Genomic DNA, 18,986 nt, shown 5'->3' on the forward strand with positions numbered 1-18,986 from the left:
AAAATATAACATTGGCAAGTATGAAGTTAAAACCCAGTAAGTGCAGAAGCATCTCCATCATGAAAGGCCAAGTCACAGACCAATGATTTTATGTCGGCAGAACACCTGTCCAACTGTCTCAGAAATGCCAGTAAAGTTTGAGGAGATGGTATGATGTGAAACTCAAAGACACTGAGCAGTTTGAACATCTAAGAAATGATACCAGCATGTACATGGAGCACATCAATGACATTGTTGCCAGGAAAACTCAAGTTGTGGTGCTTTCTGTTTGGCACACTCCCAAGACTCTTGTGGCCATTAACAGTGTATGAGATCCCCATTACCAAGGTTGAAAAGTTGGTACGGCTGATAAGCATACAGCTGAAGCAGTGGCTTGGAATTCCATATTGTATGAGTTCCGTCGGACATGGCAAGTTGGAATTACCAATCACAGGGCTCATGGAAGAGTTCAAATACACCAAAGCAAGGCTCGTAATGACCCTAACAGAATCTGAGAATTAGCGGGAAGGAAGTGGATTCCATCAGAAGCTGTTCAGAGTGCAAAGTTCGTGCTTCATTTTAGAGATGTGGTTAGACAAGTACAGCATGGAAGGGCACAGTCCAGACTCATCCCAAAAACTCTTTTGTGGCACAAAGCAACATCAGCGCAGAAGAGACAGCTAGTGGTAGAAGAAGTCAGGAGACAGGAGGAGGGAGAGCGACATGCCAGATCCGTTTCAATGGCCAAGTAGGGGAGATGGACCAACTGAGAGAGCCTGGAGAAGAAAAAGCTCAGCTGGTGTGACATCTGGCAGATGGATGGAGCGCAGCTGAGTTTTGTCATCAGAGCCACATACGAACTGTTTACCCTCCCCCCAAAATCTGAAAAAGTGGTATGGAGAAGATCCCGCCTGTCCCGTGTCAAGCACCTGCATCCCTAAGGCATATTCTATCAGGGTGCACTACAAGTCTCACCCAAGGGCGCTATACTTGGCGGCATAATCAAGTACTTAGAGAGCTGGGATCAATACTGGAACATAAGCGAACCACCACAAACAACCTCCCACAAGTATTGGCAGGACAGGTCAACTTCACAAATTTCACACCAGCTGGCCAACATCAAGAGCATTGTACAACACCTAAGGATGCCAGCATCCTGCAGTCAGCGCGGGATTGGAAATTGGAAGTGGACCTTGATAAGAAGCTTATGTTCCCCACAGTGGCTACAACACTCCGGCCAGACATGGTCCTGTAGTCTCCAACAACAAAGCTGGTATATGTTGTGGAATTAACAGTACCATGGGAAGAGGGAGTTGAAGAGGCTTATGAGAGGAAAAAGACCAAATATTCCGACCTGGCAGCTGAAGCATCCCAAAATGGCTGGAAGACCAGCATCTTCCCTGTAGAGGTGGGATGCAGGGGATTTGTAGCAACATCTACCACCAGCTTGCTGAGAAAAATAGGGGTGAAGGATCCCTCTTTCCAACAGGCCATCAAGTCCATATCAAGTGCTGATGAAAAAAGCAGTAACTGGCTCTGGATCTGAATTTAAAAAGGAGGAACAAGAGATGACCACCCAGAGCCTAGTTTAGTTGTTTTTAAACACAATTACACTCTATATAGCTAATAACCTGACACTAACGTTATGCCTGTGTACTGGGTGTTTCTGAGTGACCTGTGAAAATTACAATTAAAGATTCCCCCTTCACAAATTTGACTGGCCTAACTAAATAAACACCTGTGTTGTGTGCTTGGTGTAATCAGTGCCAGTGTGCTCCTACAGGCAGACTGGAGTAGGTGGAGGGCTGGACAAAGAACTCAACATACAGCCTGTCAAGTGGCATGACGTGTTTCTTTTAGTGGTAAAATTTTAAATATGTTCACACAGATAGATCTCTGACAGTGTGACAGTAAAGTGAATCATCAAGCTAAAGAAAAGAGGTACCTGTCTCTAATTCTGAGATATTTTCAGTTTTATGTGATTTTGTAAATGTGTACAAATTAAAGGTACATTGCAGCAACTATCTGTAACTTTGAAGACCAATAAACCTGTATCACAATAGCAGAGTTGCATATCTCCATTTTGCAATATTTCAGTAATATATGTAATCTGCTCTACACATACAGTTTTGAGTTCATATCTGAGCAACTATTGGATATTGCTGAGAAATTTGGTGCAGAAACCCATGTCCTGGACACCAATGTGCTGTGGATCCCGTCATCATGTATCACCATCATTAGGTCAAAATTGTTACTTTGTTTTCTAACTAAATATCCCTATAACTAATGGCATTGCCAACAGTTAGGTGTAGTTTGTGGTTAATGCTATCAACAAAAGTTAGCATGCCAAACATTGGTGAACATGGTGCACGTTATACAGTAGATATCAAAACATCAGCGTGTTAATATTATCATAGGCTCTGTTACAAGATCCACACTTGCGGTCCTGCGCATGTAAGTGCACGTTCACATGCCACCAGGTAGACTAGTGCGTCGAATGTCTGAAATGTACCGACACAGTGCACGTAACACACAGTTCAGTCCTTGATCCCATGTATTTGTCCCAACAAATCATCTGCTCATGCACCATGATTTGTATTTGTTAAAATGGGATGTCAATTAAATATCAATTACAGTATGTCTCACTGAGCTCTGATAAACTTCTACACATTCATAGTTTTAGTCCACACTGTGGCAACATGAAAGCAATCACAAGCAGACACCGACTACTCTGGTGTACAACTACTCAGAAATAAATGTGTGCATTGGGAAGGTCCCTTTGGGAGCACGTTGCCATGCAACCATTATCCTCACACAGAGCCACGAGCATGGCTGTAGTTTCTTGTCTTATATTACTGAACTCAACAAGGAAGCACAATGCATAAAAACTCAAAGAGAAGATTACTCAATAAAATGTTTTGCTTTGGAAGAACGCACACATGCACACACACACACACGCACACACACACACAGTGAGGGGAGTCCAGAAACAAAAGGTTTTGTTGAATCCTACAGGGGATACCGGAAACACAGAAACCAGAATAAACATAGAATGAGCAGGCGATGATCTGGCAGATCCTGTAGAACATGAACAGATGACAAGAAGCAGAGAGGGCTTCAGGCTTTTAACTGACAGACCCCAGATATTACAGTCAAGCTAGCAGATCAGGTTGAGCAGGTTTGCTAACCATAAACAAACAGGGAACTCAGCCTGAATACAGTTGGATCAAGTATGAGCCAGGAGCAGACAGAGGAACTGAGCAGGGACAGGACGTATCCAGGGCATGGATGCAGAGAGCATCTGCTAAATTAGTGACCAGGGTGTGCAAGAAGGCAGGCAAATTATGGTGAGTCACTAACCAGGAGCTGGCTGGAGCTTCAAGACTGACAGAGACAGGTTCTTTGCTAAACATGGTCATTACTTCAGGTAGATCAGGTGAACAAAATGCTGAGGTTTGAGAGGCTGCAGCATGAGAGACAATCTGACCCAAACTGGAGTATCATAAAATACCATCAAAAACTGTATAAACAAATATTTATAACTATTTTCTATATGAATGAAAATTGTATGATATAGTAGACTCAGTTCTTATATAACTAGAGGGTGTAGAGGTCACCATTATAGCAGAAAAGCCTGTTTCTATTGAGATTCAGTGGTTGATGTTTTCTTTGTTTACCAACTCACAATTGCAAACAGTCGAAGTGATCATTCCCAGACTGCAAACATATACAGTGTTTGTACTTTCTGTGTGCATGCTGGCAGAAAACCCCCCTAAGATTCTATGTTCTAACAATAAGAAAAAGTAAATGAACTGATTGGAAATTGGGGTGTATACTTATATAGTTGTTATCTATTATATAATTTTATTAATTATAACAAAATAAGCTGTCACAGAGTGTTACTTTAAGTCATGCTCCACCTACTGAACCACACACACTGACTTTGTGTCTTGAACTCTGTCAGTCTGCCACTGAGGGTGTGTGCACATAGGCCTTATTGTCTTCAGACACTGCTGTGGCTCCAAACGTGTGGGTGAGCAACAGAGAAAGGATCATCCACAGCATTGTGATTGGAGCTCACTTTTATTGTCTATATTTGGTAAATATTATAAACCTTGACGTGGTGATGGCAGTGTGACAAGTGATGTATACGGAAATTACCATTACGCTAAGTCAGGAAACCACACCACAGAATGACTGAAACTGCTGTCTTATTGTTTTTATGCAAAAAAAGAAGAACCAGCTAACATTTCATCCATCAATAAGGTAGGATACATGTCAGAGCATTTAAATCATGCCTGTCTAAGTTGCTGCTGATAAAACCTGAGGATTGTAAGACATTGAAGGTGTGTCATGAAACTTAATATGGGAGCATGCGAGTTAGGGATTGGCCATGACCCTCTTGGCTGCTGTATTCGTCCTGCATTCTTCAGGCGGCTTTTATGGTGTTGTAAATTTGCAGTCAATGAGGAAGTAGCTGTGACACGTCCAGGAGGATGGGCTAAGGTGTGGCCTTGGAAGCACAGCAACACAACATGCAGGTAGGACACCATAAAGCCTGATCAGAGCACAGATCTGCTTTGTTACAGCGACGGACTACCCTTGGACAATGACACAAATGCTCCTGTTGTGGGTCCTCATCCTAAATGCCTCACTCAAGCCCTCAGGTAAGTCACTGGATACTGTTACCTCTGCACAGCATTGTGGCTAATTAATAACTAAAGCCTATGGTTATCCTTTCCTATTTAGTCAAAGCCCCATACTGTGCCTTGTATGATAAGGCACAGTATGATAAAATACAGCTGAATGCCCTTTTAAGACAATATGCATTTAACTTTGGTAGTTTTAGGATTATAAATGATTATAGTCTAAATGTCTGAACTGAAGATGAGTTTACCTTGAGCACATCATGGATAATGTAAATGTTTGAGACAAAATCTTCACCTGACCTGACATATTTGTTATTGTACGATATGTTTAGAAAGAAAATCCCCAAGCATGCAGCGTGCTTTTATTCTGCCTTGTGTAGCATCCTGCTGAGCAAAATAAATCATTACTATCTAATAATACTTCATAAGCCAAGCAAAATAAGTTGAAATGTACTGCTGACATTGTAACACACTTATCAGAGCTAGACGTTTATCACAACAAAGCCACCACCCTCTCAGGTGCTGATGCCAATTAACCATGACTCAGAGTGACTTCAAGCAGATTTCGTTAACTGGGAAGTGTCGTATTTTTTGTGACGTTTCTTTACTTTGGTTAAACAACATCCGGTAAAACTGAGGTGGAGGGTGAATGATCAACATAGGGACAGTTGAAACTGCTGAAACAGACATTGCGACACAGTCTGTCAAAATCAGGAACTGGTGAAACATTTAGACAACTTGTGAAATGACTATGTTTTAATACAACAAGTAAGTATCAGTTATGACTAAGAAATCTCATTCACTGGTTTCTTCTGAGTGTCAGTGTCAGTGTAGCCCACAATTCACACTACCGTACAGACCTCATGGTCACAGTGGTATAGTTTCAGATGTGAGCTTCCCTTACCTGGAAAGTATAAACGCAAGAGAGAACAATATAATATTTTAAAATTCAAATGCAGAATGATTAACCTGACCAATGCTGTAGACTTTCTCCTGCACATGAAACCTTTTGTGTTCCTGTTGATAAGGTTATCAAAAAGTCCCTTGCATATCAGAATTTTAGGTACTGTGTTGATAGTGTATACACTTCATAACAGTGTGTTATGGGTAATTTAGCAAGGATAATAGAAAATCTCATAAAGACTATACAGGTTTGTTGCCAAGTTAGAACCACCGGAGGATATGCAGGCAGTTCATCAACAATTAACAGCATGAGATGACTGACTTATTCTACAACTAACTTTCTTTTAAAGAATCCAGTCTGTAAAATGTCTCATCTACTGTGCAGCTATGGGGATATAGCACATGTCATTGTTTTCTTGCTTCATTGTCCTGCATAGGGCAGGGACTAGAGCAGAGTCTCTCAGCCTTGGGATATGTGGTCCCATATGAGATCATTTTGTATGTGAAAGACTAGATATGTTAGCCCTGAAAAACTCTTAGGTTACTGGCTCAGCGTGTAAATAAACACACATTTGGTTTCTTGTTAATAAGAGAGAAAAGTCTCATGGCTGGCTGTGTCATTTTCATGTTGTCTGTTTTTTGTGCAATTTACAAATTTACAAAGTTACAAACAACGCTTGACGTGTTGGAAACCACACAGACAATGTGTGTTTCTTTCAGTTTCTACAGACAGCTTTTTATCATAAAGTAATATAAAGTGTGTTGTAACTCCATAGAAGGCCACAGAAAGGAGTTTGAAGAGGTGAAGGACTATGAAGTGGTTCGACCCATCAAACTTCACACAGTCAGGAAAAGAGACACAGAGGTACATTTTTCTGTTTTTAAATTTTAGTCTCAGCATCACAGAGATACATCTGTGTTGTTCCAGCATTCACAAGCAGGCCATGGTTTTAATTTTAGTTATGGGAAACTTCTCACCTCTTCATTTTCCACAGCACCTCAGACCAGAGACTGTAACGTATGCAATGATGGTGGGAGGAAAGGACATTGAAATGCAACTAGAAAAAAATTAGTAAGTTTTTACTTCCCTATATAGGCATGTCTCTGTTAACATGATAAGACATTATTCCAGTGTTTTACAGAATCAGGTTTCCCACATCACATGTGAGCAAATAGATGTTTAATTACATTTTTCTATAGGAAAAACACTGATCTGAAATGAAATAACGTCATTTGTTTTAATACATTTTCAGTGAATTACTGACAAAAGATTACACTGAAACTTACTACCAGGATGATGGGACTCGAGTCACCACAACACCTGATGATATTGTAAGTGCTTACATTGGCAGGAGTTTCACTTGCACGTAAAATAAGATAAATTCCAGAAGGGAAATTCAAGGGATCGTATATGTGTGCACCATATATATATGGTACATGTACAAGAATGTGACATGTGAACTCACATACAACTTAATTATGTATTTGTAAACTACACTCTAAAATGAGATTGTGAGATCAAATTCCATAAACATTTCTTTGACTGACACAATTTTGTTACGTAAAGAGGAGATTTTGGATTCACTCGTCATAGCCAGTCATCATTTTCACGTCTTTACCAGGATCACTGCTACTATCATGGGAGGATTGTGAACGACAGTGGATCTTCTGTTAGCATCAGCACTTGTGATGGACTCAGGCGAGTCATTTAAACATTCCTGTATTCTAAGCATCTCATATATATATATGTATATATTTGTAGATATGGTAAACTTGCTAACAAACAGTAGGCTATTTGTACATTTAGTAGATACAGACAGAAATTCTTGTTTTCTTGGTCAGTTTAAGTTAGTATTCATTACTATTTTACTTCTGTTTTGCTCTCCAATATGTGTCTCTTTAGCTGCTAAATTCTCCCACCATCACCAGCTAGACACTAACTTTGTCTCTAGTATGGCATGATCAGTTTGTCTGAGGTGTTTTCCTGAAAATAACTGACTGCTGGATCTGGAAATTACAGTGATGACAGTAAAGAAAAGCAGGGACGTTGTGGGATCCAAAACCAAAACAATGAGCTGAAAAATGCTAAAAGACACCAATAAGTTCAGAAGAAATAGATTGTGGAGCGATAGTTCTCTCTTCTCCATTGCTATTACACAAAACATTGATTATAGCTTCAAGCACCTACACCAAAATCATATGAGGATATATACTGTTAATTAGGTCGATCATGCCTATCAATCATTGGCCATGTGACAGACATCAAAGTCTTCCATTTGTCCTGTAATCTTATTTATAGAGCAGTGACTTCCAACATTGCCTTCAGGGCAGTTGTTAGAGGTCTAAATTGATGTCATAACAAACGAAGATTGAATTAACATTTCAAGGGAGGTTGTCAAATTTTGAATGACACTCAGTTGGAGCCATGAATGTCTATGAAGGTGGCAGCTATTGGCTGACAATGTCACTGCACTTAAGACACCTTATTGGCTAAAACATCCAGACATGTCTATTGCTGACTGAGCTCAACCAAAGGATTTATTTATGCCTTAAAGCATATGTGTGTAGACATAAAAGATTAACAGACATGCTCTTGGTTTAGGGGTTACTTCAGAACATCTGCCCAGAGGTACCTGATTGAGCCCCTGTCTGGTAGCGATGAGGGTGATCATGCAGTGATGACATTCGATGAGAAGAACTACACACCTGCAGTGTGTGGTGTCACCAACACCAGCTGGAGTGATGACTTTGAACCCCCAACAAGCCGCAGCCGCTCCAGATCAGGGGTAACGCCCTCACTGTTATGACAGTCTGCACTATTTTAGTCTCTCTCAGGTCAAATGTGACATCAGGTTTTTAAAAAAGAAAGAAAATCCTAACACATCCCTGAGCAACTCTATGGTCTATCAAGACAAAGCTGGCTATTTTAAGGCATAAAGATAAAATTAAAAAGTGAAAATTAAAAGTGCTTTATTCTTTTTCTCTCCAGGGGATATCTATTGTCCAGCAGCAGAAATACATTGAGCTCGTCCTTGTTGCAGATAACCGTGAGGTAAAAGCACAGTCTGATAGTTTAGCCTGCTTCTGACACATTTTAATCTGTGCCAGTGAATCATCATAACTCGTGGGTCATTTGTACATGTATTAACTGTTGAGAAACAGGATGTGACATTGTTCTAATATGATCTCATGGTGTTTCAGTATATAAAGATGAAGCAGGATCAGACAATGCTGAGAAAGAAGATATTTGAAATTGTCAACTTTGTCAACTTGGTGAGTCAATAAGTTTTGCTATTTTGGGGCAGATTTCAAAGCACAAATGAGTGTATCTGAGTGTAATGATAGCTGGTACAACATCTGCTTTATTACATTCCTTTCTGTATGCAGCAACAACCTTAAATGTTTCTAAATTGCTGGGGCACGTTTTTGATCAAATCAAAAAATGTAGTTACATTTCCGATGGTTTCTTTCTGGTGATTTTCTGCAGGTATATAAACCCCTGAGGACGTTTATTGCTCTGGTGGGGCTGGAGATCTGGTCCAATGGAGATTTGATCACAGTAACCCCACCAGCTGGGGCCAACCTGGATGCATTCATGAAGTGGAGGAACTCTGATCTGGTGAAAAGGATAAAGCATGACAACGCACATCTCATCAGGTCTGAATAGCCCCCATCAGTATATATGTGGGGGTCATTCAAATGATAAATTAAAAACAGTGTGTTTCATAGAGAAAGAAGATTTTTGTTGCGTAACAGTTGATATGAAGCTGTCACAGTACTACGCATGGATGAAGGGAGTTTCACGCTATAGTTTGCTTCCTAAACCTGCTCTTTACTTACCACATCATGCTTGTATAATGTGTGTGTTTGCATAACACACCATGAGTGTCTTCCACATTATCTGAGGTAACGTCATAAATTGTGCTTGGATGTGTATGTTTCAAAATGATTTCAGTGGAGCATTACTTTTGGCTTACTAAATTGTTCAAAAGCTGTTGTTGCCACAGGAAACAACAAACAATATGAACATAAATCTTGAATATCTGCTGGTTAATTTTTAATATGTGGTAAACTGTATAGTAGCAGTTTCATTCAGGTCAATCTGACCAGTCATTTCCTAATCAAACTGTGCCTTAGTGAAAAAAGAAAAATTGTGAAAATGAGTGAAGCAGAGATGCGGTTTTGTCATAATTAATATTTATATTAATAATATCATTTGATTCTCATCTTGTCTTTCAGTGCAATTGACTTTGAAGGACCCACTGTGGGACTTGCTTACATTGGTACTTTTTGCTCTGGTCACTCTGTTGGGGTAATACAGGTAAAGTGTTCCAGGATATTCCCATTTTTTACGGTGGCCGACAAGGGCAAACGCGCTGCAAAAGAGAAACGCACTGCAAAAGAGAGAACACAACGGAAGTGCGCCAGGCCGATAGGGGGACCCCGAACTCAGGGGTGCTATGAACAAAGAACATTTACAGAGGCGAGAGAGACACATGTAGTGATATAAGTCACGTCTGGTGACTTATATCACTACCCCCCCCCCACGTCTCCCAATGTTGTATGACATTTTGATCAAGTAAACAAATGTAATAGAACATTGTTAGCACATATTAGCACATGAGAACAATCATCAGAGGACGCTCATTCTGTTGCAATTCAACACTATAACCTGCATCATTACGCAGCCTCCAAAATGAGACGTGACTTATATCACTACATGTGTCTCTCTCGCCTCTGTAAAAGTTCTTTGTTCATAGCACCCCTGAGTTTGGGGTCCCCCTATCGGCCTGGCGCACCGTTGTGTTCTCTCCTTTGCAGCGCGTTTCTCTTTTGCAGCGCGTTTGCCCTTGTCGGCCACCGTACATTAGCCTTAGCTGTACTTTGTTTTTAGAGCTATAATAGCATATGTTAGTATGCACACTATGCTACTGCATGTTGGCATTGCTAACAGTTAGCTCAGAGCATCACTGTACAGCCTCCATGGCTGCAGTGTTGAAACTGCAAGAGACAGCAAAAACTGCATCATTTAGTAAAAACTGTCAGAGTATATAACACTCACTTAACAATCACATGTTCTTGTAAATGTCATTATTTTGGCAATCATATTCCCTATTATCATCAATATCTTTCCATCCACACATTTTTAGCTACTGGTTATCCTTCAGGGTTGTGGGAGATGGGAAGAACATGCAAACTCCACACAGCAAGGCCAGCAAGGCCCCTCCGAACAGGATTCAAGCCTAGAACTTTCTTACTGTGAGGCGACAGTGGTAACCACTGTGTTGCTGTGCTGTCTATTGTCATCAATATGCATGATAAATTCTATTCTTTTGTTCTATTTTATTCTGATGAGAAAGTGTCACTTGTATTGGTTGTTTGACACTCTTCCTTTGTAATGTGAAACGTGACTCAACAGGAGAACAAAAAGCCTCAACATTACTGTGGTCAGATAACTGGAAAAAGAAGCAGAATGAGGAAACGACTACTTTTTAATCTTAGTTGCCAAACTTTGGTGTTTGCTTTCTCTAAACTGACATCAGATGTTGATCATTTAAAGGGTCTGACTCATATAAGTGGTGCTTTGTTACCTCTCAGGATCACAATGATCGGGCCATCGCTGTGGGAGCGACACTGGCTCATGAGATGGGTCATAACCTGGGCATGGACCATGATGACTCCAGTGCGTGTGTTTGTTCTGCAGAAAGCTGCATCATGGCTGCAGCCCTCAGGTAAACTCACCACCATCAAAATGTGTGTCTATAAAAGCTGGTCAGTAACAGATTCTGTCAGTTTTTTTATGCATGTAATGACAGATATTTACAAAACTGTTTAACAGTCACAGAGCATATTAAAATAAACAAATAAATTATAAAAAAAACAAAAGCATAGTTTCTCCACCCACAGCAATCAGTGCACCAGAATTCAAAGCAGCATTTTCAGAAAGGGAAGTGATACTTAACATTTTTTCAAAATGTCCTTGCTCTCCATTGTTTGACATGTAATATGTGCCAAAGAAGTCACAAGGGGCACATCACAAATTTTACACATCAAAATCTGTTTTTACAGTGTGTAAGGCTTAAGCGAAGTAGTTTTTTTAACAGAAGGCATTTTGATATCTCTCAAAGCCCAAGTGTCACTGATAAAATAATATCAATAAAAGCAATTAGCTGGTTTGAGTCCACAGTCCTTGTATTACCCTGACTCAGTGGGTTTCTTTGATAATGGAGCTGTTAATGCCGTTGATCTTATTACTTATACCTGCTGTAGAGAAGGCTAGACCCAATCAAAAACACCTTCTGGGAGGATTAGCTGAAAAGATGCAGGAGGCAAAAGCAGATAAGGCCTCATCATGTTGAAAAAGCTTTAGTTTTTTGACTGCAGTTCAAAGAATGTGACTATGGCAGTAACAAGGAAAATGTGTTGTTTTTCCTCAGCTGGATCATTCCTTGGACCTTCAGTAGCTGCAGCAGCAGTAACTATGAAAAATACCTGACAGCCCGCAGCCCCAGCTGCATTCTGGACAAACCAGATTACAGAAGTCTGATTACCCCTTCAGTCTGTGGGAACGGCTTTGTGGAGACAGGAGAGCAGTGTGACTGTGGCACTGTGGAGGTAAATAAACTGAAAGTTGAAAGATGCTTTAGTTTTTGACCAGCATTTTTCTACAAGTTTTCACTCACCAACAACGGACTTTCTAATAATCTAATATCCTCCCAGCAAATTTAGGTTTCTCAGTTACCAATAAGCCTTGTTGCAGTTCCACATGTATTGTTCTGACAGGCACAGGGGCTGTGTGTGCTCACACAGGGTATATGCCTCAGGGCCACTGTTTTCTGACAGAAGGACTCAGCACGTTGTTGCTTTGTCTGATCTTGACTTTCATGTTTTTCTATCACCAGACCAGCTACAGGAATGAAGCTGCCTGACATGCAACAACACAGTTATTATCTATTAGTTAAGAAAGTTAGTTTGTGAACTAACACAGTGAGCTGATATGAAGTCTTATGTCAAACAAATGTCTTTTTAAGACTTTTGATTAGTGTATTCGGTATTTTTGTCTCAGAGTCCATACACGCAGGCTCAGAAACAGCTTTTGTCATTAGGCCATTATTAAGGTGAACTTACATAGCCAGCGGCTCACTGTGTACTATAGCGTACAGTGTTTTTATAGTGTACTGGAATATTCTTTGACACAATCTGTAGAATCTGAAAATGCCATCTTAACATCATTTGTAAAGTGCATAACAGCACACAAGCAAGGTGTCATTTTCTTGTAGTAGTACATTCCAGTAAGAATTGTGCCGTGCTGTGAATAAGCTCAGACCTGTTTGGCCTCTGCTGGTATTCAGCAGATTCACATACAAGCCTTGGATTTGCATTTTTTACCTCACTACAAACAAGGTGGGCTTTGGTGGGAGCTGCTCTGGCATGCAGCAGAGATGCCTTGTTGGTAAAGATTCCTCCCATTTAAACGGTAGCAGCTCAGTGGACAGATATTGGTAGGACAAAACTCACAGGAGCTTAGTGGTATTTTGAGCAATGATATGTGGAGTTTCAGACAATATAATATATATATATATACAATATATATGTGTAAGCAACCTGTAGAGAGGGACCATGGGGAGAGGGTATGACATGCAATAAAGTTCTCCACCTGGGAGTGACCCAAGATGTTGCAGTTATGTGGCATGTGCTGTAATCATTTGGGTATCAGAGTACTCCATGTACCATTTTGTTCCAGTTACCACAGGCTTTGTGGTGCAAAGCTACAAACAAGGAAAACATTTTGAAGTATTATCGAAAATAACAGGAAGTAACAGTTCTCCGAATTAGTAGTAAGCTAAGCCAAATATAAAGTATACTCAGCCACAGTGTGAACTGTGTCAACTCTCTGCACAGCACAGGAAATAAACCCATGCCCACACATGCATAGAAAGAGAAGGAAGTCCCACCCCATCAATTCTATGTTGTCTTCATAGGACTGTAGCAACCCATGCTGTAATGCCACCACCTGCACCCTCAGTGAGGGTTCAGAGTGTGCTGATGGTGAGTGCTGTGAGAGCTGCAAGGTGAGTAAATACATATTAATAGATGCTGTTATACTTGCAATGGCTTTGATGACCTTGGTTTTGATCATGTTGATTTTGTTCTATGAAATCTTCTTCACCGAGTATAATTGTACTACCACAGCCCTCTAGTGGGCATTTCAGATATTACAAATACATGACTGCCCCAGGATAAGTAGAAATTAAGCAATGTAATCTTGCATTTTAAAACCACCCTCTATTTAAAAAAATGTTTTTTTTTTTCTAACTGTTACATTACCTGGATGTGTGAAAGCCACTGTGCAGAATGAAGTTCGAAACAAGACTCTTTTCACTTTAACCTGCTGAAAAAGAAGTTTCGAAGCACAGCATTAAATCAGAGAGTAAGACATCTACATAGAGGGATATTTTCCATCATCACAACTAGTAGCAATAGACCAGCATGTAACTTACATAAGAGAAAATTCACATATACTGAGAATAGACAGAAGTAACCCCATAGCACCTTCTAAAACACACAAAAACAAGTACAAATACCAAGCAGCTTCATAGTGTTACATACCAGTTCATTATAAAGCATTACATACGCAAGGAATCTATTGCTTGATAAGTTGATGACTTGTGATCAGATTAAATGCCTTATACCCCGTACCTCCACACAGATCTTGCCCCACTCCAGGGAATGCCGCAGGAAGCAGGATGAGTGTGACCTGGCGGAGTACTGTGATGGGAAAAGGGCCACATGTCCTGAGGATGTGTTTGCTGTGAATGGCATCCCATGTAAAGGTGACCTGGGGTACTGCTACAATGGCCAGTGTCCAGAGAGGCCAAACCAGTGTGTTAAGCTGTATGGATCAAGTGAGTGTCTTGTCCATTTGACTTTTGGACTACAGTAATGTTTAAATAGGATATGAAGCATATACTTAGTTACCCTGCTAATTAAAAGTTGTAACTAGATCAAATATCATATCAAATACTGTAGTCTCATGTAATCCCTCCTCGTTAAAAGGTGCTACAGAGGCCCGTCCCACCTGCTATGATCAGAACCTCAGAGGAACCTACTACGCTTTCTGTACACGTCCTGCAAATGACAAATACATCCCCTGCCAGAAAGGGTGATCCTCATCAAAGACTGAATTTTCTGTCTGCAATATGAATTGGAATACTCACTTTTAAGTAAATCCATACTCATACCGAACCTCTCTTTGCAGAGACATGTTTTGTGGGAAGCTCTTCTGTCAAGGCGGAAATGAAAACCCAAACTATGGCCGCATGGTCAGGTTCGGTGACTGTAAAGCGGCTTTCTTTGAGGACTTCACCAAAGACTTTGGACAGGTGGACACTGGGACGAAATGTGGGGATGGAAAGGTAATAGGCTGAGGTACTAAAGCAGTGAAGTGAGGCATCACCTCAAAGTCCACTTGTTGAAAAGTCTCTAAGTAGTGCTAATCTACAATGTGTAACAAAGTGTACCAGTTTTTATCAAATCTATTAACTCACTGACTCACTGTATGACTGTTTTTTTCAAGGTGTGCAGTGAGAACCAGTGCATGGATCTTGAGACAGCTTACAGAAACATAAACTGCTCTGCAAAATGCTCAGGTCATGGTGTAAGTAACGTAACTCTACCATCAAGAAAAAAAAGGTTTAGTGAGAGAGAATATGGCTGAATTTTTCTACAGCTGAATGAGGTTTTTTAAATTGCAAGTTATTCTCATGTCTAGTGTTACATGTAGAACACTGAATTTGTCCAAAAAAGTATATGAAATGGTACAGGGTATAGACAGTCAAACAATACACCTTAAATATATATTTTTATTGGTAATAGAAAAAATAGTAAGTCACATAGTGGGTTTCCAAACCATTAATTAAATAAATGTGCCACACTGTAAACAGTAAAAAGTCCAGTATTTTACTAAAGTATGTAAATATAATCTTATTGTTTTTCAGGTGTGCAATCACAAAAATAAGTGCCAGTGTGAGCCTGGATGGATGCCACCTAACTGCGACTCACAGGATACAACTTTCACACATCTTTCTAATGGTACTTGGAGCTTAGAAACATATAAATATGAAATACAAAATATGTGCGCTTTCTTCACAGCCAGTGTTGACTGATGTTGCACTGATGCATCCAAAACTACTTTTTTCAATTCTGCAGGAGTAATTATTGCTATCGTAGTAGCAATAATACTGGTGGTTCTTGGTATCATTGCTGGCGTGGTCGGGTTCATCTGGAAAAAACGACAAAGTCCTGTGTTGCCAACGTGAGTAATCACCGCCCCGGTTACAGGCCTTACTTCCACTGTGTGTTACTTTTAACTCATCTTTGGTTCAGTGGGTGAAAGCAAGCAGACTGAAGCTCCCTCTCTCCTTAACAGTGCATACACCCAAAGGAAACAACCAGCAGTGAACAGCAATGTCCAATATCTTAACAAAGAGTCTGTGCCAGTGCCACAGGTAATGTCCTGGGGAATACTTGGGATGCACCAAATAACTGTTCAGTGCATTTGCTAACAAAAGCTGAAATTTCAGATTGCACATCCAAAGCCCAGAGGAGCACCACCTCCACCACCTCCAGCAGGGAACAGGCTTAAACCCACGAACCAGAACTACGTAGCAGCACGTCAGGTAACATCAATGCCTCTGAACACACTGTACGCATACTACTTAGAAAATATCAGAGCTAATGTTTTTGTATGCATGACTAGCTGAAAAAGTAAAGCAACAGGTTTATTTTTTGGTTTGTTCTCAAGGCTCTGAAGCCAGTCCCTCCACCAAAAGTGTGACCTCAGACACAGTGCCGTGTATTAGCAAACCTGGGGAGACTCACCATTGTCTGTTGTCGCTGATGAGAGGCTGTCTGCAATCCAGAGAAGCAGAGACAAGATTTCATGAAAGGCATCCTGTTTCCCCTGCAGCGTTCTCACTGCAGTACTCTGAAGCATCCAAGAGTGTATGTGTGTGTGTGTGTGTGTACCAGTGAAACTGGTTGAACTTTTTAAAAAATATATATATAAGGCACTTTTTTGTACTACGTGGTTGGGATTATTGCAGCCAGAAACAGCTCTGGCACTGAATGGTATTATTTATGTTTTGTATGTTGCACAAAAACTGTATTCTGCAGCTGCTAAAGTTAGTTCATTGTTTAGTCTTGTAATATGCTACATATCAGTATTTGTAGCTACATCTCAAGTAGTGCCTTCATTGAAAATACTATAATAGGGGAAAATGCAAAAGAGGAACAGACATTTTGACAATTTTTAGTTACATAAAATAGAGTACTTTTGTTTACAAAAGCATTTTTCTTTGGAAAATATAATCTGAAGCTCTGTAAAATACAATCTTCTTCTGAGTGCTTCAGATATTATTTAGGAACTTCTAATTAATGCTTTGTTGAAAGGACAGAACAAGCTGTTCCTTATTACTAAACTGATTTTCCATGTAAATATATTTTTGCAACATTGCTTCGTCTCTCAAGCAAGTTCCCTGTGTGAACATGTACAAAAAATTATATGAGCTCAGTTTCCAGGTTTCACATTTAGTACTAAATAATATAATGGTACCTTTCTGTGTTGCAGCATTACTAACCAAGACCAGAACTACTGAACAGTGAGGGCACAAGCTGCCACATTTCAAATGACACAATATATTGCAACTTAATACATAAAAACAAAACACAATGTTCTTCCTCAGTAGTAATCACTCAGTAGTGCAGTAATCTTGACATAAGGCCTGTTACTAAATAAATATTGTTCCTCTTCCCACTTACCTCAGGCTCTCCTAATGAAGGAGTAGTGCTGCATTAGACAGCTTCAAACCAAAATGTCTATGGTTTGTCATTGAAAAGGTTTTGAAATCAGAAATGTAGAATAATAAGAAATAAATTTGTATTTTAAGAAGAAAATATGAATGTTACCATAGGAAACATTTTTATGAAAAAAAAAATATTTCACTTATGACAATATATATATATATTTTTTTTTACACTGGCCTTTTGGAGGCAGCAGAACAATACTGACATACATTATTATCACTGTATAGAGACGTCTTCAAAATTCTTTAATTTGGAACGATTAAATGTAGAATTTACTAAAGCTTCTATAAATGAAACAAATGAACCAACACCTGAAACAGGTCAAATAAAACACTGCATTTGAATTTTATTTTCTTTCAAGTCATACATCTACATAAAAGATTTCATGGCCTTGCATGACAAATGCGGTACAGTTTTTTTAAACCCTTTTTTACAGCTATTTTAAGATTTCTGATGAATAGGTTTTACATTCTGTGGGCTATGTAACGGACCTGGCAGGAGGTCAGTATACCATATGGCTCACCCAATAAAGCCTTATCTTTAAAAACACATTTTTAACACATCACAGTTATGAAATGAATGTAAACTGAAATACTTAATCTTTTTTCCAGAATTCTACTGAACATACCGGCAAACAACAATATTTTTTGGAAATGTTAAGGATTTCAAGATTAATGGTACCGAGAACCTTTAATAATGTTTGACTGAAAGTCTCCTCGATTGACTCCGTTCACCATCCAAATACATGTGTGTTGACATGTGTGGCCAAGGTGGCATGGCACATGGGCGCAAACTTCTTTAAATAATAATAATAATTAAAAAAAAAAAAATCACAAGAGAATAGCAAATCTTAAAGCTCATTTCCTCCTCCTTTCTTGGTTGACAAAAAGTCAACAGAATTACAGCCAGGTGTGTTGAAGCACCAGTTGAGTCACATGTCCTAGAAAATGCAGGTCTTAAAGGGCTTGGAAGTGCCTGGGAAGAGGAGTGGAGGTTTTCAGAGCAGGAGAGCTGAAAGGCTGAATACTTCAGAGCAGAAAAGCATACATGACGATGAGTATGACCAATATATCAATATATATATATATATATATATACACATACACACACACACACACACACACACATATATATATATATATATATATATATATATATATATATATACATATACACACACACACACACATTTACTAATTATCAGTGTCACAGTAATTATATACTGTATATGTGTGTGCATGTATATATATACATACATACACACACACCCACCCACACACACACATATATATATATATATATATATATCTTCAGCCATGATTGAGATGATTACAGTACTGTTAGGCCTTGATGACAGCTGTTAGCATGGCAGCAGTACCTTTTATAGCATCATCCCTGCCGAGGGGAATGATTCAGTCCATTGTGTCTGGGTACAGCCTTGTCAAAGTGCTGCCATTTCACTGAATTCAAATGTTTCCCTTATTTAATATGCACAGTTATCACAATTCAAAAAACATCTGCATACTGTATAATCAACAGTAGATGGAGACACTATTATAGCTTTAAAAACAAAGAAAGCCATGAAAACCC

At 39.5% G+C, this 18,986-nt stretch overlaps 1 protein-coding gene across 4 annotated transcripts; it reads left to right on the forward strand.

The window, feature by feature from the left end:
* The first annotated feature begins 3,232 nt into the window (after positions 1 to 3,232).
* adam28 (ADAM metallopeptidase domain 28) lies at positions 3,233 to 17,059 on the forward strand. Of its 4 annotated transcripts, XM_026322100.1 has the most exons (24): positions 3,988 to 4,078; positions 4,214 to 4,245; positions 4,442 to 4,646; positions 6,308 to 6,396; positions 6,527 to 6,603; positions 6,785 to 6,863; positions 7,154 to 7,230; positions 8,134 to 8,317; positions 8,521 to 8,583; positions 8,733 to 8,804; positions 9,019 to 9,188; positions 9,771 to 9,852; positions 11,130 to 11,263; positions 11,969 to 12,146; positions 13,514 to 13,603; positions 14,242 to 14,437; positions 14,589 to 14,694; positions 14,791 to 14,947; positions 15,109 to 15,189; positions 15,530 to 15,623; positions 15,741 to 15,846; positions 15,961 to 16,039; positions 16,115 to 16,210; positions 16,336 to 17,059. In XM_026322100.1, the coding sequence occupies exons 3-24, from the start codon at positions 4,589 to 4,591 to the stop codon at positions 16,366 to 16,368; spliced, it is 2,301 nt and encodes a 766-aa protein (XP_026177885.1). In that variant the 5' UTR covers positions 3,988 to 4,078; positions 4,214 to 4,245; positions 4,442 to 4,588; the 3' UTR covers positions 16,369 to 17,059. The 4 variants fall into 4 exon arrangements, with proteins under 4 accessions (XP_026177886.1, XP_026177884.1, XP_026177883.1 ...); XM_026322101.1 differs by lacking the exons at positions 3,988 to 4,078; positions 4,214 to 4,245 and adding an exon at positions 3,233 to 3,326; XM_026322099.1 differs by having other exon boundaries at positions 3,983 to 4,245.
* The last annotated feature ends 1,927 nt before the right edge of the window (positions 17,060 to 18,986 follow it).

This window comes from Mastacembelus armatus, chromosome 9 (assembly GCF_900324485.2).
Source record: "Mastacembelus armatus chromosome 9, fMasArm1.2, whole genome shotgun sequence".
Classification (NCBI taxonomy): domain Eukaryota; kingdom Metazoa; phylum Chordata; class Actinopteri; order Synbranchiformes; family Mastacembelidae; genus Mastacembelus; species Mastacembelus armatus.

Coding starts and splice junctions, on each gene's coding strand:
- adam28 (XM_026322101.1), top strand. CDS start 4,589: ATGACACAAATGCTCCTGTTGTGGGTCCTCATCCTAAATGCCTCACTC. Junction 4,647..6,307: donor TGCCTCACTCAAGCCCTCAG/GTAAGTCACTGG, acceptor GTAACTCCATAG/AAGGCCACAGAAAGGAGTTT. Junction 14,438..14,588: donor TGTTAAGCTGTATGGATCAA/GTGAGTGTCTTG, acceptor CCTCGTTAAAAG/GTGCTACAGAGGCCCGTCCC.